At 41.5% G+C, this 27962-nt stretch overlaps 1 protein-coding gene across 4 annotated transcripts; it reads left to right on the top strand.

Annotated features, from left to right (window-relative positions):
• The first annotated feature begins 673 nt into the window (after positions 1 to 673).
• On the top strand, positions 674 to 27920 carry slc7a14a (solute carrier family 7 member 14a). Of its 4 annotated transcripts, none has more exons than XM_035994489.1 (12): positions 674 to 925; positions 13935 to 14529; positions 14950 to 15186; positions 17651 to 17868; positions 18137 to 18283; positions 20456 to 20664; positions 20768 to 20915; positions 21433 to 21928; positions 22019 to 22255; positions 22932 to 23336; positions 23497 to 24279; positions 24322 to 27920. In XM_035994489.1, the coding sequence occupies exons 2-10, from the start codon at positions 14223 to 14225 to the stop codon at positions 23228 to 23230; spliced, it is 2298 nt and encodes a 765-aa protein (XP_035850382.1). In that variant the 5' UTR covers positions 674 to 925; positions 13935 to 14222; the 3' UTR covers positions 23231 to 23336; positions 23497 to 24279; positions 24322 to 27920. The 4 variants fall into 4 exon arrangements, with proteins under 4 accessions (XP_035850382.1, XP_035850380.1, XP_035850381.1 ...); XM_035994488.1 differs by adding an exon at positions 1980 to 2063 and having other exon boundaries at positions 679 to 925; positions 23497 to 27920; XM_035994487.1 differs by having other exon boundaries at positions 23497 to 27920.
• Positions 27921 to 27962: the final 42 nt, after the last annotated feature.

Here is a 27962-nt window from a genome sequence, read left to right on the forward strand (position 1 = left end):
TCAGGAAATGTTGGGTCTTTATCAGCAGTAACTTAACATGACTCCTATGAGCAAACGTAAAATAACTTTTTTTTTTTTTAACTAAAAAGATTCGGAAATGTGGCCACTGTGTGGCAATTTCACAACCTTTCTCGCAATACTGTAATGCAATTACCAGGAAATATAAATGACATGGTCAGGTGGGAGAATAACACTTCAAGTGAAACTAAAGAGCAAAGTGTGGTTCACCGCTCACTTACCTGCTTGGCGACTAAGGACAAACCAAAATGTTCATAACATACATTGTTTTGCTATTTTTATGTATTTGTAACAACCAATGTTAACAAGGGTGAGGATGGTTACCCCTGTTTCTTTTCTCTGTCATGTTTTCTGTCTGAATTATAAAAAAACTCCCTTCTGTTAAATACTAGCATGTATTCATATAAATAAAATAGGCCTGTCCTAAATTGACTCTTTTATTTAATTTAATGTTAGATGGGTCGTTTATGACAACAGTATGAGAGAAATAAAGCAATAATAGAACCATTTGAACTATTAGACCTATATTAAATAAGTATGGAGCTCCAATATGAATGATATTGTGGGTACATTGTAGTGATAATCCTTGTGTCATGGCTGGATCAGTGTAAATAACGAGGGTGGGCTGGAACAACGACGTCCGGTCAGCTCGGTGTCTCCTCGGTTGAGGGCAATCCGGAAACAACGCGGATGAATAATACACCGTGTCGGCGGTCACATGTCGTGCAGCGGGCTCCTGAATGATTTAAAGCTTTTGACATCACCAGCCTCACCCTCACCCTCCCCTCTCCTCCCCCTCCCGCGCTGTCTTTATCTGATGCACCGCGCAGCCCAGAGATGCTGCTGCTGATGCTGGCGACCGACTGCAGCATCCGACATGGGCATCCTTTAATCCGGCCGTGCCACAGTGAGTGCTTTTCCTCCACTTTTTCTCTTCCTCTCATCCCTTCGTTATTTCAAACTAGATCAGCCCTCCACCCCTCTCCCTCAGTCCTCCCCCCTTTTTTGTTGTCTTTTCTTTGTGCCTTTGTTTTCCACGAGCGATGGCGCATAGCGCGGCGGAAACCGTGCGTCCTCGTAGAGGAGGTGGTGTTTGGTGAGCCCGCGGAGTGCACGGAAATGTCGGGAAATGGTCCCTTCCTGTATGCGCAGCTCACCTTAACGGTGTGCGTCTTTGCGTGAGAAAGAGAAGGGAAGAGAGGGAGTTTAGGGCGGGTGTCGCTGCTCCCACCGGACTAGAGCTGCAGCAGGCTACGTTTGGAGGGGTCGAGAAGAGTACAGGAAGAGCCAGAGGGGCGACTGCGACTCGACTGAAAGAGGGTGGGACGTTTAATTAAGTGTTTTTGCAGGTGAGAGTATGAGAAGTTATTGCTTATATAGACTGTGTTTAGGTGTGTCAGGAGGAGGAGAGGGGAACAAAGATGGTGAAACTTAGTGTCTTTATGCTCTGGAAAGGAGAGGGGGAAAAGGATGTTCCTTGCTGTAATAATGGAGAGTATAGAGTTTATTTTGCTGTTGTCTGTCCTCATGATACTCTTAAGGTGTATGGTAAAAAAAAGAAAGATCATATAGGCTAAAATAACCTTTTTTTCCCCAAAGGATGAATCTGTATCTGATGTGGGAAAATATTTTAAATGAATCACAGTAGGCCTCTTTGTTATGGCACATATTGCTCTATCTATCTATATCCATCCATCTATTGCCCCACGCAAACAGTGAGGCAACATACTGTGCTGCTGGATGCATGTGTGTGTGTCTATGTGAGGACAAGAACACTCCGACACTGAAAGCCTCAAGCCTTGGAACTGGGCTAATCCCCAATGACATGTCATCTCTCTCTCTCTCTCTCTCTCTCTCTCTCTCTCTCTCTCTCTCTCTCTCTCTCTCTCGCTCTATGTGTCATAAAGTCTTGTCCCTTTTTTTTAATCCCTTAATTCTTTTTTCTCGTCTTTCATACTCAGTTGTGATGACGTGCTGTCCGTGGTGCTGAAAACAGTCAAACTGCTATTACGCTCATACTTGATGGCCTTGTCAGCGCTCAACAGGTGCCTATTACTTACCATGAGAGACAGCCGCCCAGACATAAAAAGAGTTGCTTTCAATTTTAATTCAAAGTCTTTGATGGAGGTTGTGTTTGCATGCTAGAGCTGTCGGGTTTTGTTTTAAATTGGCATATTCATGACACAGAAAGTGATTTAATTGTCAACATAGAATTATTGATAGCTTAAAATTAAAACACAATTGGTATATTAGATCTTTGGCTGACAAAAGTAGAACACGCTTGGTCAACTGTATATTTTAAATGGCATTTTTAAATTTACTATCATAATATGGACGTGAATAATGCTTTAGTTTGGAAAATACACAAGGGTAGCATTTACAAAAGGTTAAATCCCCCAATATAGCACTAGCAGATCCATAAATTGGAGATATGGTATAATGAACAAATAAACTAAGGCAAAGGCAGCTCTGGCCAATACAATGGATGCCAAAAGGAAAGAAGAAAACATGCTGCTGATGATGATGATGATGGTGATGATGGCGATGGTGTAAACAACTGTAATAAGAAGTAGAACCAAAATATTACATAACTGACCAACTTAGCAACTGCAGTTTGTCTTGCTGCATATCACTCACACACACACACACACACACACACACACACACACACACACACACACACACACACACACACACACACACACACACACACACACACACACACACACCCCCAAGACATTCAGGTCTCACATCACATTTATTCACATGAAGGACCACTAGAGCAGCTGGAGGTGCAGTGACTTGCTACTTGCTCAAGGGCACTTTAGCCTTAGCATAACTGCCTTTCATAGCATTGAAGTAAGTACAGTGACTGAGTACTTTCACTTTAAGGAGGTGTTTGGTACAGTTTCTGAATTAACAACAAAGGACAAAATCTTAGTTTTTGTCAATATTTTTCAGGCATTTCAGCCTCTTTTAGGTGGTGATGAGACAGATCCCCAGTCGGATGTGAACTTTTTTTTCAATGTGAAAAAGGGGGCAGCTGTTGTGAGCACAACATTGACATATCAACTGCTTTTAGGTTTATATGGTCAACGTGCTGCTTTCTTGTTTACACATCCAGCAGCTACAGAGCAACATTGGCTTTTATTTGAAATCGTCTGTCTGGCCGCCTGATGAACGTAAGTTCATTATTCACTCTCCTTTAGCTCTGTTTTGGGCCTCGGCTTCTTGAGCTGCTAATTGCGCGACTGTGTATGTCTGCTCTTTGGTGCTGAGCGGGTAGAGAAAAGGTTGTTTTTTTAAAAATGTTTTCAAGATGCTGTGCAACTGGTGAGATTGAACCAAAAAAGTAAATTTGTGGGCTGGACCGCTAAACAATGAGGTGAAACTCACTGTAAAGCTTTGTAAAGATGAGGGGAGCTGCAGATTCCGGTAATAATTCGCTGTAGGTTCATCACAATGAGCAACCCCTTTCATAATGACACATTTTTTCACATTGTCGTACATTGTTGTTATCAAGCTATTGGTTATAGTCACGTAAGGTTTAAGTCACAAGCCAAAACAATGACGTGAAAGCTCAAAATACACTAACTGTAACTGCAGGGGTTATGAAAAGCTACTGGTCTCTCGTTCATCTTTGTTAGGGATAATGGATGGTGTGTGTGTGTGTGTGTGTGTGTGTGTGTGTGTGTGTGTGGACGAGATAGACACTAGAGAGAATTGATGTTTGTTTGAGAGGTTTCATGTGCCTGTTTGGAAGAATAATGCATAAAAGATTTCTTTAAACAGATAGATACTTAACATTTAGTGATGTCATCTGTACCCTCTTAATGTAAAATATAGGTGTGACTCATGCAGCAGAAACACACACACACACACACACACACACACACACACACACACACACACACAAACATAATCCTTTATATTTGTGAATGGCTGGCTGGCCCCCACCGCCCTTTCATCAGATGCTGCTCTGCGCTGACGTCAGTGAACCTGCCTGCGCATAAAGGCTAATATAATCAGGACCTCACACACAGAGACACACATTGCATCCTTTCCTTTGTCTCTGTCAGCAGTGCACACACACACACACACACACACACACACACACACACACACACACACACACACACACACACACACACACACACACCCCTCTGGTTATTGGCTCAACAAACACTAAAGAGAGAGAGAGAGACTGGAGATCCAGTGTGTGGGAGGTGGGCGGCCTTGATCATTATCATTACAATGTAATCCGATCACTGTTATAAATTTGTGACTGTGGCTTCTTCCCTACAGATTTATTAGTGTTGCTCTTTGCTGCCTTTTACCTCAGTTTCTTGTAATTTTAAGCACTTTCATTTTTTTTATTTTATCTATAGTCTGTCAAATCGGAAAGCTGTCACATTTTAAACTGCAGAGTCTAAGCCACACAAAACAAAATCTTCCTAAGAGTAGATGATTATTATGGATGGTAGGTTTGTTCTCTTGCCTTCTTCTGTATTTTCTTCAAAAGTCATAGGCTCCCATCAATAGATAGACATTATGTTGCATTGACAAACAGTCAATCATTTAGCAGATGATTTAGCAAAGTAGTTCCAGTAGTACAACTGATTGAGAGAAAATCATTCCATGTCTAAAAGGCTTTGTCCCAATTATCCCCCTAACAGGCTTCCTACCCTTAATGAATGGTATCCTCAGTTTAAAGTGGCCTTCAAAAAAGACCGCTACAAGAGATTGTAGAAAACTAACCCGGTATTTGCATCCCCACCTCCTCTAGAACTGATATTGCACAGACCCTACAGACATGTAGTGTTTAGCATGTATTCCTTTTGTCAAGGCACCAGTAAACAGTACAAGCTGAAATAAGTCACACAGGAGGCAACAAACCTAGTACAACAGGATTCAGGAAATGCAATTATGGTAAACACAAACGGTCGTCAATGTGACAGAAGATAAAATGACAGTGGTTCTATCCGTTGTTTTGGAGTTGATTGTGAAACTTGATCATGAGTTAATAGCTCTTACTTTCTGTAAATTTGCTGAGAATAAAATGCATTTGTTTGTAATCCGTTTATTACGAAATGGTCTTACGAAGTGGACACTTACACCTGCAAACCTGCAGCTTGCACTTGTAATGGACAGTATATGGTTCTCCTTTTCCACAAAACAAGGCTGCTAGGATGACACCTTTTATACTCTTAATTTTTAAATAACAACAGGTACTTCACACAAAATGTACATTTCGATCCATATTTAATGTTATTAAAAAATGACTTTTCTAGATTGCCATTTTGAGTTATTAAAATATGAAAGAAAAAGATTCTGCTTGTGCTTTATGCACAAGATATGGCTTCATTTTACCTACGTCAGTCCCAACATTATTGAAATCAGACTACAAAAGATGTCTGCGTTGATAAACGCAGACATCCAATCCAAATGTCCATTGGTGCTGCACGCTATGCTAATCTCAGAAGTCAAAGTGGTTGTTGGATTGAAAAACTTTTTGGTGGACAAACACCTGAGTTTAGGGTATTTATTCATGTGGTTGCCATGGCAAAGTGTAAAGCACTCTTAGGCCAGCCTCTGAGAAGAGACGGAGAAAAAGAACAACAGACAGTCAGAAAGTGAAAGGGGAGGAAATAAACTTGAGAATGTAGAGAGGGTAACGGGTGAAGGTGGAATCGATGAAATAAAAAGGACAATCCTTGTCAGTGGACTGTTTGAACATAGTGAGCAGTGTACACATCAGGGACTACACTCATTTGCTGGCAAGCGGTATGAGCTGACAAACAGGTCCCTGCGCCGACAGGGAGGATAGAGACGGTGAAACCAGAGAGGAAGTGGCGAGGTTAGAGAGAGCGGTGGCAAAGAGATAGATACTATGTGTGGTAAACCCAGACATGACCAGACGTGACCAAAAGACAGATGGATGCTGATTTCTTTATCATAAAAGACCAGGCAAATATATGCTTTAATGCAGTGATGCTATAGAGAAAGCTCTCTCAGATACTACAGAAGGATGACACTGCCCACAGAAAGAATGGGGATTAGCGAATTGGATCGATAGAGACAATACTGTGGGGGGAAATGTCTTTTGGCAACCACTGGCAATATTTCCTTTCTCCATTAGTGTCACCATCATTTCATGGTATTGGCTCCTTATCGAAGAATTAGTCAGCAGGATATCACTGAGCCAGTTTTATGGTCAGGTTTAAGTCTTCTCTTAGACTATATGTCTGCAATTGAGGTTTATACTCGGGCATCAAGTTAGCTGGGGTTTAGTCTCTAAAGTGTGAAATGGCCTGTTGCTTTTTAGAGCTTAAGGCCACACACACACACACAGAAATCATCGATACGGCTGGTTAGCCATGGAGCCAGAGGGAGTGACACTGTTGTTTTTATTCATCTTGCAATCTGGAGCCAGACCCAGCATGCTTTAAGCTTCAGGCCCCCACTGTGTTGCATTAGGGCAAGATAGATGGGGATGTGGCAGGCCAACTTGTGAGTGAACCGAGCTGGTCTGCAGGTCAGTCATGCAGAACAATTTGTCTGAAGCTTGGCACCAGCGCCAACTCTTTCCACCTTGAAAACTTTTGACAGATGATACACCTTAAACAGAGACAACAATATTTTTTTTTTTGGGGGGGGGTACAAATTTCTTAATACTGTGCTGCCAATCTAGAGTACACATCAACATGTTTGAGCTTAATGGTCAAAATCCAAAGTGAATCATTAGCAAGCCAGAGTTTGAGCCAGATATGTGAGGAGTAAACTGATTTAGACAGCCAACTGTGTGAAGCAGAGGGTCATCGCTGTTTGTGTTTATATTTGCTTATTACTAGTTCCAATCATGTGGATCAACACATTAGCCTACACCAAATGGTTTGGGATGACAGTATGCTGGATAGCATCAGTGGTCATTAATTTGTTTATAGCGAATGTAGACTTTGTAGGGACACATTTTTTCTGTTTTTCCTTCATCTACTGGTGCATTGATTATTTCCACTGTGGCTGTTTTAACGAGTTCCATGTTCCAAGGCCACTGAACAGTCTGCTAGGATTTTCTCATCATTCAACAAAGTGTGGAGCTACATTTCTTGTGTTCATCTATTTGTCTGAAATAAACAGTGGATTAGTGGCCATAGATAAGCAGAAATTAGATTGGTACATGTAGAAACATAACTGGATAAGGACCTCCAGTGGCTTTGACTAAATGGAGATATTCGAGACTGTAACATTAACTACTGATTTTGAGTTTCTGTAAAAAATGATCTGCTCCGTCATAGAGCTCCCCAATTAAAAAACGAACATGGAGAGGGCACACTTAAATGGTTTGCCTCTGGGTGCACACCCAAGACAGGGTTGGTTAGGCCATGGAGATAGTTGGACATGAGTAAGTCAAACAAAGAACCTGTCAGTAAATTACAGAGGGAGTCAGGCAGCCCGCTCAGTGAAAGTGATACCAACATCACAGTCCTTATTTAAAAATCAGTCTCTGAACAGTGTAGACAGTCAGGGATACTTCAAGTCTGACTGATCAGTCAGGCAATGAAATCAACCTGACAGGAGACAATTTATCTTTAGTGTCAAATGAGGAATCCGATTCATTAGGCTTGTCAGATATGGACACTGTGGCCAGTCAGCCAAGGCCCCGAATCAACCACAGTCACCAAAGTCAGTCAAGCAGAGGTAAATGAATTCCGGACTCTACATCTCCTCATATAACCAGCCAATTACTGGTGATATCTGTAAAACTCCTCAACTGGATCTAGTAATTTAATGGTTTTCTGTCAGGTCTTTGAACTAAAAGCACACAATAATAAAAATGCAATTTGTTTCATACAGGGCCAGACTGCATTTATAATGATGAGGTCTGGTGAAACGGAAGTAGCTGTGATTTAATGGGTATGGATATACTGTCATGTTAATTGAGAGCAATGCATTATTGTGTTCGAGATATTAAACTGTAGACTGCATGGTGCTTTAAGCACTGCTGTGTAACGCTCCGTAGCGGCTGGCCTCATAAATCTTATCACTGAGAGGCACTGAAGTAGAGCTGTGCAGACAAACATGAATTATGCACATTCACTTTTCACAGTCTGTCTACCCATCTACCTGTCTACACACACACACACACACACACACACACACACACACACACACACACACACACACACACACACGTATAGGCTGGTTATGTAACAGACAAACATAAAACATGATCAACATGCTATTGTGCTTACAATGACAGTGCTAAAATGCTGATGTTAAGCAGGTATAATACTCAGTTTAGTTTAGTGTTTTAGCATGCTAATATTTGCTAATTACCACAAAAACTAAAGACTGAGAGCAAAAGAGAAACACACATTTACGAAGAGTAAGAAAAATATTCCCCTGGCTCAGGCATTCTGCTGAACGATGATGAGTCGGCTCCTTCCTGTTCTGTCTGTGGGCCGTGAGAACGGGGGCCAGGGCCGCTTGCCAGGTTTGGTTTTTATAGAGGGCAGGGGCAATGCAAGCCTGTTGCCAGGTTGGTTTTGAGTGAATCAGAAGGGCACTCAGCCTTATTAAGTCAATGCAGCTCTTTCTTACTGTAAAGGCAATGAGAGCTCAATCAGATTTATTCATCGAGTAATTCAGACACGGGCAGGGGCGGACACAGAGACGGGCTTAGTCACGGATCATTAGACACAAGGATGAATGTTCTGACAGCTCTCTTATCTGGAGAGGAAACACTAATGCTAAGATGCTAGAGGTGGTGGTGATGATTATGATGACTTGGATTCAACTATTGATCTTTTAATGGTAGCACTCTGGCAGAGCAGATAATGGGTGTTTGTTTAGTGCTATAATATTGAAGAAAGAGTCTGTGTGCAACAGGGCTGCTGTAAACACAACAGCAGCATATTGCTCACACACTGAGAGATGACAGCCATTTTCCAAATTTTCTCTTACTTGCAGCTTTTCATTATTTTGCTGTGTTTTTCTCCCTTAAAGGACAATTCCGGCGCAAAACGAACCTAGGGGTTATTAACAGATGTGTACCCACTCTGTCGCTCTCTGGGACATGTTTTCATGCTAATCGAATGAGTTTGGAGCTTGAAAGACGCTAGCACGGACCGCTGATTAGCTTACAACGCTAGTATTCGGGGCACAGGGAATGTAAAAACGAATCGCTATTTATACCACTAAAAAGGCTCAAAATATCACCAAACTTCAACGGTAGCATAACGAGGGTCCCTACATGTTAACCGAAGCATTGAGAACTTTGTAAGTGTACAGACAGTTTATTGAAAAGATAGATTATAGAGACACTCGCGTTCATGTTTACATGCCGCCACTGTCTTGGAAACCAGTCATGACTTACAGCTGGCGATGCAAACTAAAATCAAAAGCAATTTGCTCAATATATCTGAAATAATCGCACTCTGCATAACTTGTCTAGTGTACTTACTCAGTGAATAACTGTCCATCTGGTCCCTCCGGTCTGGGTCGCCGAAAAAGTTTCAAGTACAGCCCTGTTTATCAGAGAGGGGAAATCTTCAGACTGTACAAAACACTGCGTCTCTATGCTATAATCGTCTCATATGATTATAGCATCAGTCAAATTATTCTCATGAGGTTGATTAAAAAACGGCCTCAACACAAGGTCTGTTTAGTAGCTGTTCTGGAGCTTTTAATCATATCATAATGACCTTCATCAGCTTTTCTTAATTATGGTGAAAACTAGTGAGTAATGGTCTGAATTGGGGCCTGTAACAGTGTTTTATATATTACCACCGGGGGCGCCAAATTCTACACACATTGGCTTTTGATAAAAAAAATCATAAATATTATTAAATATTAGGAACTATTTCACTTTGAAATTGAAAGGTTACTATTTGGCAGAACACATTTGTTGACAAGCTCCTCTGTACAGTATTTAAGTAATATTTCATGATGACTTATATATATATCCTATGGCTCTTTGTCTTGTGATGAAATGGCAAGAGCAATATGAGTAATTCCACGGCTAGATGTTTAAATATATTTTTTTATTGCCTTCACCCACGCTCTTATTAAATAATTCAGTAGCTAACGTCAGCACTTTAGTTTGTGCTCCATATAAAGGACTCAGAAGAACAGCACCATGCATATGTTGCCATTGGAGAAGTTCCACCTGCACCTACATACACTGTACTGTAATGAATCTAGCACAGGAATACGTTTGATTGTCTGATTCCATTTTGAGTGTTTTCTCATTTCATTTTGAGTATTTTCTGATTTTATTTAGCACTTATTTTCTCTCTCTCTCTCTCTCTCTCTCTCTCTCTCTCTCTCTCTCTCTCTCTCTCTCTCTCTCTCTCTCTTATCACAGAGTGTAGTGACCTGGCATTCATTTGGTTGTACTGTATTGATCAATCAATCAATGTGCATTAATTTCAGGCAGTTAAAGTACATTTCAAGTCTGCTCAGCTGCAACAAGAAAAGGTCAAGCTTAAAGAAATAGTTTTTCCCTTTTTGGGAAATATTTCTTTCTTACAGTAGATGAGAAGATGGATTCCACTCTCATGTCTATGCGCTAAGCATGAGCCAGGAGGGGATTTGCTTAGCTTAGCATAAAGACTGGAAGCAGGGAGAAACTGGAATGACAAGAATCAAGAACTTTGGACAGAGCCAGGTTTCCCCCTGCTTGCATTCATTATGCTAAGCTAAGCTATTTGCCTCCTGGCTCCAGATCCAGAGTGGTATTGATCTTCTAATCTAACTTAAGAGAGCAGAGCATCTTTTTTCAAAATGTCAAAGTATAATTAAAAGGTTGTCTGCACCAGCCACTGCAACATTACTGTATACTAGAGAGAGCATGCAGAAAGGGCATACCCTGCAAGGCTGCACAATTTGCATGTGTTCATTTTAATAATAGAAAATTATAAATGTTTCATCTTCATCTGGATGATGATCTGAATTAAATTACACAAAGTAACAAAACATCCTGGGATTCATGTGCCTTTTTTTATTCAGTAACTGAAGTAGTCCATAAATAATATAGATAATAACTGTAATGCCGTTGATATTTGTATTTACTTGTAAATGTGTTACGGATACTTTGTCCCACACACAAGCCTCAGTTTTTAAGTCAAATAAGATACTGCTAGCAAAGTGAAGTCAGTTTTCCAGCACAGCTCAAATGGAACACCTGCTGCCACAGTGCTTTGTGCAGCTCGGTTTTGTTGATCTATGACTGTTCAAATAGCTCACACTCAACACAGGGCAGGTGGTGGTCACTGTGAATGAAGCTAGCCAGAGAATATTAATGTCACACGGATGTTTAAAAAAAGCTGCTTGTCTGATTTGATTTGTAAAATGTAAGTGTGTGTGTGTGTGTGTGTGTGTGTGGTACTCAATGCACATCTCATATACAACAAAACAAAACAAAACAAAGCCCATTTTGTCCCACCTGCCACTTTATTTAAAATTTGCTGAGTGTGATTGGATACATGCATAGTTGTCAGTGTCTCCAATTAAAGCTGTTCAGGTCTGTCCATCACTGTCCTCACTGATGTTTTGACAATTGTGTGATTGAGTTATTTATAGATGGTAATTCTCTGGTTTAAGGGTGATATCAGGGTTACTTTAAGGGCTGCCTGATGCAACAAATTGGCACGAGACATTGTTTAATATCTCTTTATGTGTAATCAATAGTAATCAATCCCAGCAGTGGACTATCTAACTAAAGAGCCACTGTCAAGTTTAATTTCCTTTGAGATTAATACATTACATGTAGGTGAGCCAGTTCCAAGGTTCTAGTATCCTGCATACTCACTCAGAGACATGGCTTACTGTCACTTGTCACGTCTTCCTTGGTCTGGCTCAACAGATGTACATTGCTGGGATAAAGCCTGACATCGATGTTGCTGAAGCTTTCATTGAGGAAGGCCACCAAATGTGGTTGAGAGCCTCGGAAACAACAAGTGAGTCAAGCGACTACTAGTCTGGCTCAACGGATATACATCAGCGCCAGACGTCCCTCCCCTCTTGCTATCTTCACTATCGGGGTTTAGGTGTTGTAGCCAGACCATACTCCAGCGCTGACCCAGCGCTGTGGAGGATAGGATAGGTCTAGCTAAGCGAGACTACGTCTTCCTTAACTTCTCCTCTCAAAGTAAATAGAGAAATTTGATTTCATTACATTATGATTTGGGATACCTGTGAGACGCCCTTGTGACGGGTTAATAGCCCCTGCCCCACCTCACACTCACCATCACACACAAATGAAATCACCTTTTCAGCTTTTTCTACCATCACATGTTCGTACTCCCACTAAGTGCTGCAACAATAGCAGCCCCGGCCTACTCTGGTTAAACAGCGGGGTAATTGCAGCCATCATTTGAGTGGCTCATATTAACGCCGAGGGGCAATGTCAATGCGCTGTATGTGAGTGTGTGTGTGTTTGTTCAGTAACTTGTGCTTGTTGTTCAAAGTGGTTGAATGGTGAGTGTTAGTTCACTGCTGTTAAAGAGAGAGAGAGAGAGAGAGAATTGATGACTATAATAGCTCTCTTTTCAAAAGCAGTTACTCCATATGACATAAGAAAATCTATTGAAAAGCTGTAGAAACGTATAATAACGCCTCTGCATTTTGGTCTATCATTGTTAAAACGTAAGTGTTGTAATTATTCTGCACAAAAAAGCTTACGATTTTAATTGTTTCACTAATTGCTATTCAACAGTGTGCTGCCCACGCACAGTAGGCTATTTCTGACACACAAAGCAATTTTTTAATGTGTTGATTTACTGTAATAACATAGGTAAGGACATATTATTTGAACAGGACAACACTTAGCGGCTTTTCGGATTGCATTGCATTGTAGTTGTATGATCATACACGGTTGTGGAAGAATTCAAAAAAATAAAAGTCCTGTGTTTAAAATTTTAAGTAAAAGTATGGTAGCATTATCAGCAAAATGTACCTAAATTATCAAAGCAATAACCACTCATTATTATACTGAAAAATGGACCATGTTGTATTATTAATTATACTGATTGTACTAGAATGAATTATGTATTATACAGCACTTATAATTAATGTATGTAGTGTTGTAATTGGTTAAAATTCAGCACATTTTTACTACATGTCTTGGGTAATATATAATAATACATTGTATTAGATGATGAGTTTTGGGTAACCCCATAGATTACAGGCCAGTAATTTAATAATAATTACAGAAATAAACTAATGAACTAATAATATAGTTTTGACATCCAAGGAAAATGGCTGACTTCCAGTCCAGTCATTTGCTATTTCATTACCAGGATAGTTATCGTGTAATATCCAACCTGGACTTCACGGGGTTACCGAGTTTTGTATGTTAAATCTGAAATGTAATGCCTAAAGGAATAAAGGAGCTCCAAATGGATATACTCAAGTAAATTAGCTCAACGTACCTCAAAGATGTACTTAAGTACACTATTTCAGTACCACTGATTCTGAATCTGATGCATCCGTAATGTGAGCCAGATATGAACTATAACAATTAATCCCATTGCAATGCTACCAAGCAGTAGACATGAAGTCAATTCTGTCATGTTTGTGCTGAAAGCAACTTTACCCAGTTTGGTGGAGGTTCTGTAGACTTATGAATACATATGATAACCCGTATTGCTGCCTCTCCCCCTTAAAAATAAAAAAAAATTTAGCGTCCATTGTCATCACTCATGAGCTTAGCTACTATAGCAGCAGGGCGATAGGGAGACGAATGCTAATTAGCTGCTTCCTCATTCAGGTACGCTTAATTTGTGTAATGCATCTCCACCGTTGGGCTCCTGTGTATTAACATGCATGAAAATAAGCATTGTTTCCGAAGAACATATATAAGGCTATGTGCTGTAAAAGAAAAAGAAAAAAATCACCCCACCTTTGTTTTTCAGATAACTTTCTCTCTGACCATGTGGGGAACAACTAAGATGGCATTCCACTAAACCAGGAAAAGAGACAAGAGGTTGCAGAATACGGAGGCACAGGCAGCAACCCAAAATCTGATCTGATCTGGAATCTACCATCATTCGGATAAGGAATAACTCTTCTTCCACAGTACATGATTGTTTTCAAAAGGAAACAGTAAAAGTACAAAAGAAAACTATCAAAGAGGGAACCTCCCACTCTTCCTTTTGAAAATCTTCCCTTTTGACTCTGACCCTTGAGCTTTAGCTTTCAGCATGACCAGTCTGGTAGGGAAGCTAGACCCTCGGAGGGTACAATGGCGCTCTACATTGAACACCTTTACGTCCCGTGTCCTGAGGACCAAACCTGTGGAGTCCATGTTGGATTCGGCCATGACAGGCACCAGCTCCCATGGGACCAGACTGGCCCGGGTCTTATCCACAGTGGACCTGGTGTCGCTGGGCGTCGGCAGCTGTGTCGGGACAGGGATGTATGTGGTCTCGGGGCTGGTTGCCAAGGAGATGGCCGGTCCGGGCGTCATTGTGTCCTTCATTATCGCCGCTGTGGCCTCCATTCTGTCAGGTGAGACTGGAACAGAGGCACACGTGAATTTTGTGACTTTTTTTGCTCTTAAACACTCTTACCCTTACACACACACACACACACACACACACACACACACACACACACACACACACACACACTCACACTCAAGGCTGACTATAACATAGTATAGGCCACAGGATAAAGGTTACTGTCATTCTTATCCCCTTTACACTGATATGATTTATATGAAGAGCCTTTTAATAAGTATGCCATTAGTACAAGGGCAAAAACATTATATGGGTCAAAGCTATAATATAAAAGGTTCTCAAGGGATAGTCTACCTTAATGCTCCTATCAATACCCTGAACCCAGCCTTTCACTTAGATAATAATGCAGTCATATCACTGATATGTGTATGAATGTGTGTTTGTGTCCGTCTCCTCCTCTGTCCCACAGGAGTGTGTTATGCAGAGTTTGGCGTGCGGGTGCCTAAGACCACAGGTTCGGCCTACACGTACAGCTACGTGACTGTGGGCGAGTGCGTGGCGTTTTTCATTGGCTGGAACTTGATTCTGGAGTATCTGATCGGTACAGCAGCGGGGGCGTCGGCTCTCAGCAGCATGGCGGACTCACTGGCCAATCACAGCATCAGCAACTTTATGATTACACACATCGGAACGCTCAGGGGCTTGGGTGAGTTCGGAAGGATGTGTGCCTGCGACAGATGTAGTTTTACTGAGAGAAAAATTCTGATTTGGCTTGAGCTGAGCTGATTTTGAAACGGTGTTATTGTGAGTTTTCTTTTCAGGATTTAGATTTATATGAGATTAGTTTAAGTCTGAGATTTGTATGAATTGCTGGGGTCCGTAATACAGTAGGAATGGTTTAAGGAACTTAAAACACAAAGTCAGCATGTGAAGTAGGAAAACCAAAGAAATGTACTATTTTTCTGTTGTCTTTCCTGCTGGGAAAAATACTCTGAACTACTGTTCAGATACTACTAGGAAATGGCTAATACATAATAAATATAACATGGACAATTAGTATATAAAGTATTTACACGGAAGAATATAATCTCGCCAGCACATTTTTTGTTCATTGCACTAGAATAGTCTCCACTTTCTGTCTACAGCTTACAATCTATCAGCTACAGTCAACTGCCAAAGATTGCTTCAAAATCGATAAACAGACATTCACCCAAGTTACCTCTAGAGAAAAAGGATAAATTTTACTCCCCACCCTCCATGAGAGGGTCAGGGTCAGTTTCTTTTTGTTCAAATACTTAATTTTCAAAAACGTATAGTTCTCCTGGGTTGAGTGGCAGCTAAGCCAATCTGTTGACCCAAAGAAGCAGATTTAATAAATCTTTGCTCTCATCCCGTATTCTGGCAGTAATGTTTGTGATGCTTGTCCTCAGTGTCATAAATTGCCTTCTCAACATGTAAGAGAAGCACAATGTTATCTGTTCCACCAGAGAGATTTTGTGTGACACTGGCTCAGTGCACCACTGTATTTGAATGACAGTACATATTTAAAATCCTGATAAAAAAAAAAAATGAAAGTAACACCATCTGGGAAATCATCCAACCCATATCAGATGTTTTTCCATGGAGCTTCCAAATGATGTTTCACTGCTTATTTTGGAAATCATGTCATTATGGAAAGTAGCAGCAGCCTTAGCATCTCAGATTTCTAAATGATTCGTGCAACAAAACGTTTTCCAGGTCATAAACCGTACCAAGAGGGGAATGCCTGCTCATCTGGTGTAATACTAGAGCTGATGTGTGTGCCAGCGGTGTCTATCTGGGTGACACCACCCTGACCGTCTCTTCCTGTTGGACACTGACACATGATAAGCTGCATGGCCAGCTGTACCACACCATAATGGAAAGTTAATGTTTTCCTTTTCCTGCTGGAGATAAACGTCATGTTTCCCCACACCACGGTGAAAGTGTGGAATTTAGCTCAAAATATGTTTCATCAGTTTCTGTGTGACCACCTGTGTGTATTTATAAAGACTGAGTTCCTGTGTAACTTGTGCATTGTTGAGTTGCGTTAAATAGTCATTATTGATATTGTTTTAAAGTGCCTTCAGGGTAATGCTTTAGTGTGATTGACCGTTTACCTAACAAAAATAGTTTTGCTGAAGTTGCAAATATGAGTGCATTTATGGAGTTATTTGAATGCATTTCCAATTTTGGCAATGCTAAGACAAATTAAACAAATTCTTAGAAAGTCCCTTTTGATGTTTCAAGAAAAAAAAAAAAACATCTGGGGGGAAATTACCTGACGGCTAGCTTTTTAAATACCAAACTTTCATCCATATGCCCTTGATAGATTGCTCAATCTTGTGCTCACTGCTTCCTCTTTAGCATACACTGGGCATCAATTAATTAATGGTCTATTGCTTAGTTGAGCTTGAACGTTCATTCTTGACTTTGGGAAACATATCAACACAAGGTCTAACTTACTTGTTGTTTCCGAAGCTTTCGTTTTCCAGCCTTCCCCAGCAATTGCAATTTGCTCTGTCAAACTAACTAATGTAACAGCTACATTATGCTGAGGAATGCCACACAATGTGAGTTGGACTGTGTGTTGAGATTTCTTCTGTCAAGCGACTACTAGTCTGGCTTAACGGATGTACATCGGCGCCGGATGTCCCTCCCTTGGTTTAAAGAAATACAAACAAGCCAGAGCATTTTTTTCCCCCTATTCCAGAATAGATAGGACCATACTACAGCGCTGACACAGCACTGTGGAGAGAGGTCTGGCAATGCAAGAATAAGACTACTTACTCGATGGAAGGAAAACAACTTTAACTCTAATAATCAATTAATTATTTATCAGGCAACAGTGCTAAACATTTGCTAGTTCCAGCTTCTCAAATGTGAAGAGTTGCTGATTTACTTTGATTTGATTTGATTTTGAATATTTGTGGGTTTGGGACTATTGGTAAGACAAAACAAGATATTTTAAGATGTCTTCTTAGGCTCTGGGAGAGGAGAGGAGCTTTTTCACTTTTTTTTATAAACAATTAATTGATTCATCAAAAGATATAACTAGTAAATTTGCATCACCCACCACTATCAAGGTGCTTGGATTTCACAGGTACAAACACAACTATATCTGTGTGCATGTGTGTGTGCTAATCCCTTAGGTAAAGGGGAGCAGTCGTACCCAGACCTGCTGGCGCTGCTGATAGCACTGCTGGTGACAGTGATAGTTGCTTTGGGAGTGAAGAACTCTGTGGGCTTCAACAACGTGCTAAACGTCATCAACCTCATAGTGTGGGTGTTCATGATGATCGCCGGGCTCTTCTTCGTCAACGGAGAAAACTGGGACGAGGGGAGATTCCTGCCCTTTGGCTGGTCGGGGGTACGGACACACACACACACACACACACACACACACACACACACACACACAAACACTTAGATACTCACACACACTCACATATACACACACTCACACACTCGCAGACACACACACACACACACACACACATGCAGATACACACACACACACACACACACACACACACACACACACACACTGAGTCACAAGTAAGGAAGGTTGATTAAGACCCCATCTGCTTATGCTCTTTATTTAAGCTATCATTTCTCTTGCTTCTGTTCTGTTCCAGGTGATGCAGGGTGCAGCGACCTGTTTTTATGCCTTCATTGGATTTGACATCATCGCTACAACAGGAGAGGAGGCCAAGAGTCCCAACACCTCCATCCCCTATGCCATCACTGCCTCACTCATCACCTGCCTCACTGCCTACGTCTCTGTGAGTTACCTCCAAGACCAAATACTGTGCACACAAAAATCAAATGCTTCATTTGTTTCCCATTTAATAGCATTTCCGAGGTAAGAAGTGCAAAACTCTTAATCGTGTTCATGAAAGTATCACTACAGTAACTAAACACAGTTCTCATGACTGATTTGAATGTTTTTTTGGCATGCACAGTGTGGTAATGATGACAGATAGTGACTTGGCTCACTGAATCCAATGTTAGAAAATACAATTTTTATTTCACAGTGGAATGGAATCGATTGTGGGAAGACAGCAGGCTACAATCACACCTTATAAGTCACACACCCACATAGTTTTTACACAAAATTATTCTAATTTAATTATTGAATTGAGAAGAAAACAGAATTTCAGTTCATGTTTGTTCCCACTATTTCCGTATTCATAATCCTTAATTTAAATTTAAAGATGACAATTTTTCACTGTAAAGATCTACATCTGCTTTTATATTTATCATTCTTCATCTTCATGCGTTGCCTTTAGCGTTACGCTTGAGTTCTTATCAACGTACTTGTGAATACAGACAGAGTTTTACCCTAAATTTCGAGACATGTCTGACAGAAGGATGTAAAGATCACAAGATGCCAATCCAGCTGTGTGGGTGTGTGTCTCATCTCTGATCTTTACGTATTCAGCTCGCACATCCTACCAGATTTCTGACTTTGACACATTTGTGCTGAATGGTTGTTGCTATGGGTACCGTGTAAAAGCGGCCTATCAGGAGGATGAATTTTTCGACATCGTTTGGGGCCAAAGATTGCATCAACTTCAAAACTCAACTACTTCTCTTTGAATACCTCGTCTTTCTCTTCCTCTCTGTCTACCAGTCACGTATATTTCTCCAAATAACCCACTGTCGTGTTACAAAATCTATTTTCTTAGATTCTCTTAATCTCCATCTTTCTTTGATCTATCTCACTCTCTACATCTTGGAATAACTTCAGGATCCTCTAGCTTCTGATTCAGAATTTTTTTAATCATTAAGCACATTACATGGCATTGGTTTTACAGCACGCACCGTAGCTTAATCCACAATCGTCAAACTTAGTAGGGTTCTTCCTTCAGTCAACCTGACTGTTTTTCCACGTTGAATTTCCTCACATATCACTAAGTGGGCATCAGTACATATTCACTAAAAAGTGGCAGTGAGGGTGATGTTTTTGGGAAACCCTCATTCACAGAGAGGGGAGTCGTGTGAATGTGCAAGCTGAAAATTTGCTGACAGCGAGCTAAAAATGGGCGCTGTATGATGCAGTTTGGGATCAGCTTTGCTCTCTCGAAACAAATATTAAACCAGGATTTGTTCTAGATTAGTATAGACTCCTTTGACCGCTTCACACGCACTGTCGAGCAGCTTGTGCCCAGATTGGATGAAGGGTTAAAGGGCACCAGGCTACTCAGAGGAAACTGATCTCTATATCTTCCTCTCTGTAAGAGTTAGTCTTTTTTTCTGTCTTTCTTTCTGCAATCTGTTAGTGCAAATCCCTCTTTTGCAGCACAGTATCTGTGACAGATGGCCCTGCATGATTTCACACGTCAGACGCGAGGATCAAAATCATGCACAAATGTACACACACGCACACATAGTGCGAGAGAAGCATGACTAATGAACGTTTTGCATGGGATGCGATGTGCGGTGTGCTGAATGCGCTAGCTGTGTAAATCTAGGCTGTGAGAATGTAGCCCATCACTTGTCAGTATTTAAAGCCCATATGATTATAGCATCAGTCAAATTATTCTCATGAGGTTGATTAAAAAACGGCCTCAACACAAGGTCTGTTTAGTAGCTGTTCTGGAGCTTTTAATCATATCATAATGACCTTCATCAGCTTTTCTTAATTATGGGGAAAACTAGTGAGTAATGGTCTGAATTGGGGCCTGTAACAGTTTTTTGTATATTACCACCGGGGGCGCCAAATTCTACACACATTGGCTTTCGATAAAAAAATCATAAATATTATTAAATATTAGGAATTATTTCACTTTGAAATTGAAAGGTGACTATTTGGCAGAACACATTTGTTGACAAGCTCCTCTGTACAGTATTTAAGTAATATTTCATGATGACTTATTTATATATATATATATATATATATATAGCAACAACTCTGTTAACTTTCTTTTTGTGTTCAACCCTCTTCTATCCAGGTTTCTGTGATCCTGACTCTGATGGTGCCGTATAATGAGATTGACGCTGACGCCCCGCTCATGGAGATGTTTGCCATGCATGGCTGTATGTTCGCAAAGTATATTGTGGCGGTGGGCTCCATAGCGGGACTCACTGTTTCCCTCCTGGGGTCCCTGTTCCCCATGCCCAGGGTCATTTATGCCATGGCAGGGGACGGCCTGCTGTTTAAGTCAGTCCACAACAGTTATTTATCTAGTTAATTATTTTTCTGTCAATCTTAATGATGTGTGCAGTCTCAATCAGCTAATTTTTTTTCTGTGTGTTTACTGTAGGTTCCTGGCCAATGTGTCTTCCTACACAGAGACCCCTGCTGTTGCCTGTGTGGTGTCGGGCTTTCTAGCTGCCCTGCTGTCCCTCATGGTCAGCCTCAGAGACCTCATAGAGATGATGTCCATAGGAACCCTGCTGGCCTACACCCTGGTGAGTGGATAATGATGGTGCCAGACCTTCCTCCGAAGCGCTGCAAAAGAGGGTCTGGCTAGTCCACACAGCATTCCGGGATGGGAGAAAAACTTGCTCTGGTTTATTGGGATTTCTTTAAACCAATCACAATCGTCTTGGGCGGTGCTAAGCGGAACTTGTTTTGGTGGAACATGTTCAAAGGTTCATTCAGTCGTGCAACAGAAAACTCAGATTGGACAGATAGTCTAGCTAGCTGTCTGGATTTACCCTGTTCTTTTGCTGGGAAAACGAATCCCTCCAACAACAGAAACATGCAATAAGTGTAAACATACACAGACAGCGGGTCTTAGCTGGTAGCCGATCAGCCGAGATATCAATAAGCCACTGATATTGATGCATTAATGATATCCTAATAGACCAAATAAAATAAACCAAATTCTGTAAAACTTAACATGCATACGTTTTTTTGCTTCAGAACCAATAGTTTAAGTTTTTGTTATTTTATATCCAAATGATTCCCCCTCATGGTCTGCAGGTAAGCCTCTGTGTACTCCTGTTGCGTTACCAACCTGAAAGCGACATCCACGGCTTTGTGAACTTCCTGTCCGAGGAGCAGAACAACAAGCGAAAGGAGGGCGTTCTGGCCGAGTGTGAGAAAGAAGCCTGTTCACCAACCAGCGAAGCGGATGAGTATGGCGGTCCAGCCACAAACACCTGTGGAGCCAAAAACCTGCCGTCACTGGGTGACAATGAGATGCTGATAGGCAAACCAGATAAAACCACCTACACTGCCAGCCACCCAAACTATGGCACAGTGGATATGACTACTGGCATCGAAGCAGAAGAGTCAGAGGGTGGGTTATCCCGGCGATTGAAGAAGCTCATTGGACCGCGCTACTACACCTTGAGGATCCGATTGGGCCTCCCGGGAAAGATGGACAGGCCTACTCCAGCCACAGGGAAAACTGTTACTGTGTGTGTGCTGCTTCTCTTCATTTCCATCTTCGCTTTCTGCTCCTTCATCATTTTTGGTGAGAACACCGGAACAAATTCAGACAGGAATTTACTATAGTGTAACCATAAATTGATAGTGTCTTTTTTATTTTTTCCTCTCTTCCTAGGTGCGAGCAGTATTGGGGAGGGTCACTGGTGGGCTTTGCTGCTATTAGTCTTCTTCATCATCTTCCTTGCCCTGCTCGTCATCATCATCCTCCAGCAGCCAGAGAACCCTAAGCGGCTGCCCTACATGGCACCTTGTGTGCCCTTTGTACCTGCTTCAGCCATGCTGGTCAACATCTACCTCATGCTTAAACTGTCTGCCATCACCTGGATACGATTTTCAATCTGGTGCATCGTGGGTAAGCCACCACCATCACATTGTTTGTCTGGCATTTAGGTTTTTTGTCTTTTATTGCCAGATTTTAAGTTTGTGTCATTACTGTCATCCTTGACAGATGTAGAAATATTTCTACAGAGCTCACCATGTTTTGATGGTGAAACAATGGAGTGATACATTTCACTTCTCTTGAAATGACTCATTGGCTCAGCTCGTGTCTCACTCGCTTTGTTTTTTTTTTTTTATAGAAGAACAAGGAAGTCTCGTTTTTCCTTTTATTTCCTTCCTCAGTTATATCTGTCTGCACATCTGTATTTCTCTGTGTGTGTACTTGTGTGTGTAAATGCCCTGAGCATGTAGTTCAACTTCTTTGTTCAACCGTTTTGTCACTTCGTTGCAGTTTTTACTGCTTATATAAAAACAGAATTAATGCAGACTGGTGACCGGCAGTGCTGTTTCTGTTTTAAAACAAACACTGGTGGGCATCTGTGCATTTCTTTACTGTGTGAGTAGGATTGCTGTATTATTCTGACTCACTCAGAGTGGGAAGAATTGTTTTTGAGTTGATAGAGAGTTTGTTCTTTCTCTGTGCTTTTAAATTTGTTTTTGAGCTCTTAAAATAGCGCTGTGAGCTCTGGTTATGTATGTATGTATGTATGTATGTGCGTATATGCTCATATTTGTCTGTGTCCCTTCAGGTGTGCTCATCTACTTTGGCTATGGCATGTGGCATAGTACGCTGGAGATCACGGCCAGAGAGAACGAGGTTCACGCCTCTACCTACCAGCGCTACGATCAAGGCGTGGACGAAGGCTTCTGCGGCTTCGACGACGATTTCTACCCGCCTACTACTGACCCCTGGGGTGCGCCGGAGGCGGGATCAGGGCTCACCCCACCCCCTGAGGTGAAACCCGAAAGTGACGGGACACCATCTAAAGGTGGCGGCAGTAAAATTGCCAATCACGGCCTCGCGGAGGAGGATCCGATGGATTTCTGAAGGGACTGACTCTGTGTTACCCTGAATGTACTGCCTTGTCTGCTGCCTAGGGAAAGGGAGGGGGAACAGGTGTGTTTGTGTGTGTTTGTGTGTGTGTGTGTGTGTGTGTGTGTGTGTGCGCGCGCGTGTGTGTGTGTGTGTGCGCACGCGCGTGTGTGTGTGTGTGTGTGTGTGTGTGTGTGTGTGTGTGTGTGTGTGTGTGTGTGTGTGTGTGTGTGCATGTGCATGTGCGCGTGCGTGCCTGCCTGCCTGCATCTGTGTGTATTTGTGTGTCTAACCCTTGGGCTAGATAGTTTCTTGGCCGTGAAACGGCTTTTCATTCACCTTACTCTGCCGTGCTTGGCTCCTCAGCTCACACAGCAAATGAGGACGTCAGGGTCAAGTGTCTTGTCACAGTCACTTGTTATTCACTTATTGGAGTCCACATCCCACACAAACAGATAGAAAAGTGCGGACGTAGCAGGAGATAAAATACGATGTGGTTCATTGCACTGTGAACGATGAAACATTGTTTATTGAGCAATCCGTGAACTGTATATCTAAGAATTTACGGGATATAGGAGAGAAGAAGGTGATGAGTATAGGACAGATGGATCAGCACCTCACTTCCTGTTTCAACACAGAAAAGGACAGGAAAGTTAGATGACAGCATGCCAAGCTTAAGCTATTTCCCATGTACAGGTCTGAAAAGCTCATTTTCTTTTCAACAGACAGGAAAACTGCTACATGTGCTCTTAAAAAAAACTGAAAAAAATTGCTTAAAAATCAAAAACTGCTTTGTCTTTAAACATTTCCCCTGACCCCCTAGCATCTAGCCCAAGGGATTAAGGACTGGGTTGGGAAGAGGGTGTTGATGTTTTCTGTCACAAATAGTACTTGGACTTTGCTTGCAATAGTGCCTTCATCTAACTGTATGTGTATGTGAGTTTCTGATTGTCTGTTTTCTACTTTAATTTTGCCTGTGTATGAGGGTATATGTATAATCAAACTCCACCTTTTACATCAATGTCTGTGTGTGTGTGTGTGTGTGTGTGTGTGTGTGTGTGTGTGTGTGTGTGTGTGTGTGTGTGTGTGTGTGTGTGTATATAAAGTGTGTTCTTGGGGTTGTTTTACTGTGTATTTGTAGGTATTTGTTTCGTTTTGTCCTTCCCACTCTTTGCCCCAGCATGACACTCAAAATCAATCCGCCCGCAACAAAGTAGCTCATCTGTATACCTAAAAAGAGGAGAGAGAGAGAAGAGGGTGCAACAGAGAGAAAGAGAGAACAGGTTGAATCCTACTTGACAACCGGCTTGGTTTATTGTGATAAATATCATAGTTTCTGTGTGCTTGTCTCTCCGTTGATGCAGTTCTCGCTGTTTACCATGCTTGGGGAAGGAATTAATTTTCAGTTCATTCAATTCAAGACATGGATTTTCTGCAAAGTTTACATCTTTTCTCCTAGAGAAGAAGAGGGTATTTCAGTTTTTGTCTGAGTCGAGGGGAAGGTCCAAATGAAGTATTAATGATGCTCTGGATGTCTGTGGGTTTCAACCTCCCTCACCACACCAATCATTTCCGTACAGTCCCAACTGAGAAGGACTGCATTGTAAATGAGTTTTACTTGTACATTGAGTGAACTGAAATACAATACCTCCTCTTCCATCTCTCTCCCTTTCTTCTTCCCTCCATCCCTTTTAACTATTATCCTTCTTTCGTCTCCACATTTTTGTATCCTCTACTTCCGCCACTCCTTTGCTCTTCCAGCACAACTCTTCCGTCATCTATTCATCACATCACCCCACTCTTGATATTCACCTGGCCATGTCAGCAGGGAGTTCCCACTCTACTGTGAGTCACAAGTGATAATGCCGGGATTGGTTTTCAGTCAGGGTTTGAAACAGCAATCTGTTCATGGCCTGACAATACATTAGCTCCTGTTTCACCTCAGGGTGTCTGCTATCTCTCTTCATATTGGTCACCAGAGCATTTACTCTGCTCCCTGTGGTTCTGCTCCAACCCCAGCCCAAACTAGTCTTAGTGAATCCTCCCTGTTGCCCCTACCTCTTCATGTAGCTAGTGTTGAAGTCCCACTCTTTACATGTTATCGACACTGTTGCTGCAGCACGAAGAGATATTGTGAGAATCAATCAAATCAAATTATGGTCCCGTAGAGCTCAGTGTGTAGGACATGTAAGCTGATGCTGCCAGGGTTAGGGGTTTGATTCTATATTATTAAGAATGTATGTTCTCATGGTACTGTAAGGAATTTTGGCACACACCAAATAGCATATTGTTATGTTATTATGATGAGGGTGGGGGCACTTCTACAATAGCTGCTGCTGTATGCCCTGATTGTCCACCTTGTACAGTACCTTTTCCTCTTGCCCCCTGTTGCTGCATCTGTCCCTTTCAGGGAAGCCTTATTTGTCTAATGCACTAAATCTAAGTATGCCACGCTAACCCCCACCCTACCTCTGCTCCTCCCACATCCATCCACACTCCAAAAACAAAATTAAGTAGTAATAGGCTCTTTGGTGTCGTCCAGTGAAATGATTGTGATACCCGTCCCAAAAAACAGCCCAATACTCTGAGGAATTACGCTCGTATTGGACGATTCTGCAGCCTGCTAATGATCAGTTCAGTCAGTCAACTCACATGGAGGAAGGCAGTTTTATGTGAATGTAGAATATGTTTGGCACAAGGAAACACCAAGCTCAGAGCAGCAGGGGGCCAGAAAGTGATAATGATAACCAAAACCATAATTTGATATTAACCATGTTAGTTGCTATGCGTTGGTGTCGTAGAAATGGATATTTGAAAATCTTTTGTCATTGAACATAATTAGAGGTTTTGCAGAATTGTCCAATATCAACGTTCTGTCTGGTAACAGGGTTGGAAAAAACAGCACATCCTAAAACATTTGCACACTATATCTCACACACATGCAGCCAAAATACCCTCCCCACCCAGATCACCCCCTGACTCAGCCAAAAGAAGACAGCCGTTTTGTGTTCATATCTCAGCCAAAAACCAGACGGAGAATTCAGGGGTTGCAATGCCTCTGACACTGGACTGTACAGTCAACTTACTCTATTATCTGCTCTGTGCATGTATGCATACGAGTACGTGAGTGCATGTACTGTGTGTGTGTGTGTGTGTGTGTGTGTGTGTGTGTGTGTGTGTACATGTGTGTGTACGTGTGTGTGTACGTGTGTTTGTGGTCTATGCCTGCGCCTCAATGTGACCGCCTGGTGAATGTGTAGCATGCTCTCATGCACGAGGTCCAGACTGTAAATGTTGTACCTGCATGTGGTGACTGATCGCTACGAGACATAATAGAACACTAAAACCAAACCAAACGCAGGCTTAGTTCTTATACCTGGGAACGTTGGCTCTGAGAGGATTAACAGGTGTTTTACAACCGAATTAGCTTCAAAAACATTATTGTTCAGGGTTCTTACCACTGAATTGAACTGAAAGCAATTGTATTCATTGCAGACTCCTACCATTTCTATTCAGATTCAAACCTTTCCTATACTTTAAAGCTCAATATTATGTTAAATGATTTCTATGAGCTAAAAGAAGATTATTCTCTCCTATATTTCTAAGCTTATACAGTAATCTCCTCACCCAGGTATGGGAACCAGGGCTCCGTTTGAAAAAGGAGTAGAACATGTAGCAAACACACAGGTGTGGGGATGACTTATCCTCCGTTAACCACTTACAGTATGCCTACTTCCTGTATATCCCTTTTCTCAACCACAAACTCTGCAAGCCAAAGTCCACAATGTCTGTTTACTTTTCACGTACAGAAGACCATAGTTTCTTCAAAGTGAACAAAGATGCAACCAGAGCTAACCATTTTTGTTGTGGGGGGGTCTGCTAATAAGCTACTAATGTCAGATTATCACAAGGAGACTTTTTTTTTTGTCAACAGCGCAATGATCATTTAAAACAAAAGTCCTATTTGAAGAGTATTTCATTTAAAAAGATTGAAAGTATTAGTCTAGACGTCATTGGCTACAGCAGATCAGTTTGTCCAGCAGTGAAAAAATACAACATTGAAGGAGAAAAGTATTTTTCTACAGCTGTCTCCCATCCAAAGGTCCTCCTTGGGTAGGTGTGCACAAAAGAGCTGGGTGGAGTTTCACTTTCTGTGGTTTTTCTTTAATCACAAGAAGGCCTGGGAGAAACTGCTAAAATATATTTTTAACAACTGTAGTCTCTATGATAATGCTCATTTATGAACCTTTTTGAAATGGTTGATCTAGACGTCAATAGAACCGTAGGTTTAAAAGTATATAGGAGTACTGCAGAAAACATGCAGAAGCTATTTTAATACAATTCTATGAAGGGTAAACTACTGTACAAGCATTATCAAATCTTGCAACTATTGCTTTTAAAGTCAGCTACCATTTGTTTATTTTGTCTCGGAGAAGGCGTACCATGTTCTTCCTGTGCTCGGTGTTCGCTGTGGCCAAGTGTCCAGTCTATGTGTGTCAGACTTGTTGAGATTGGCTTCTCTCGCAAACTAGATATTCCTTTTCTCTTCTGTATATTTTGGCACAAAGCTGTATAATGTAGATGTTATTTTGTAATGATTTCTTCCATGTGTGTGGTTGTTTTGCTCCTGGGTGCACTGTTTTTGCTGAGTTGTTGATATTGCTTCCATGCAACATTGAAAGCTATTTATTGCAAATACCAAAAAGAGGCTTACTCATTTTTTTGAATGTTTTCTGCTCTGACTATA

The sequence above is a fragment of the Sander lucioperca genome, chromosome 18, assembly GCF_008315115.2.
Source record: "Sander lucioperca isolate FBNREF2018 chromosome 18, SLUC_FBN_1.2, whole genome shotgun sequence".
Lineage (NCBI taxonomy): Eukaryota > Metazoa > Chordata > Actinopteri > Perciformes > Percidae > Sander > Sander lucioperca.

Excerpts from the sequence above, each read along its gene's own strand:
- slc7a14a (XM_035994487.1), top strand. The coding sequence starts at position 14,223 with ATGACCAGTCTGGTAGGGAAGCTAGACCCTCGGAGGGTACAATGGCGC. Across the intron at positions 15,187-17,650 it reads CGGAACGCTCAGGGGCTTGG|GTAAAGGGGAGCAGTCGTAC; the intron begins GTGAGTTCGGAA and ends CTAATCCCTTAG. Across the intron at positions 18,284-20,455 it reads GCCTCACTGCCTACGTCTCT|GTTTCTGTGATCCTGACTCT; the intron begins GTGAGTTACCTC and ends TCTTCTATCCAG.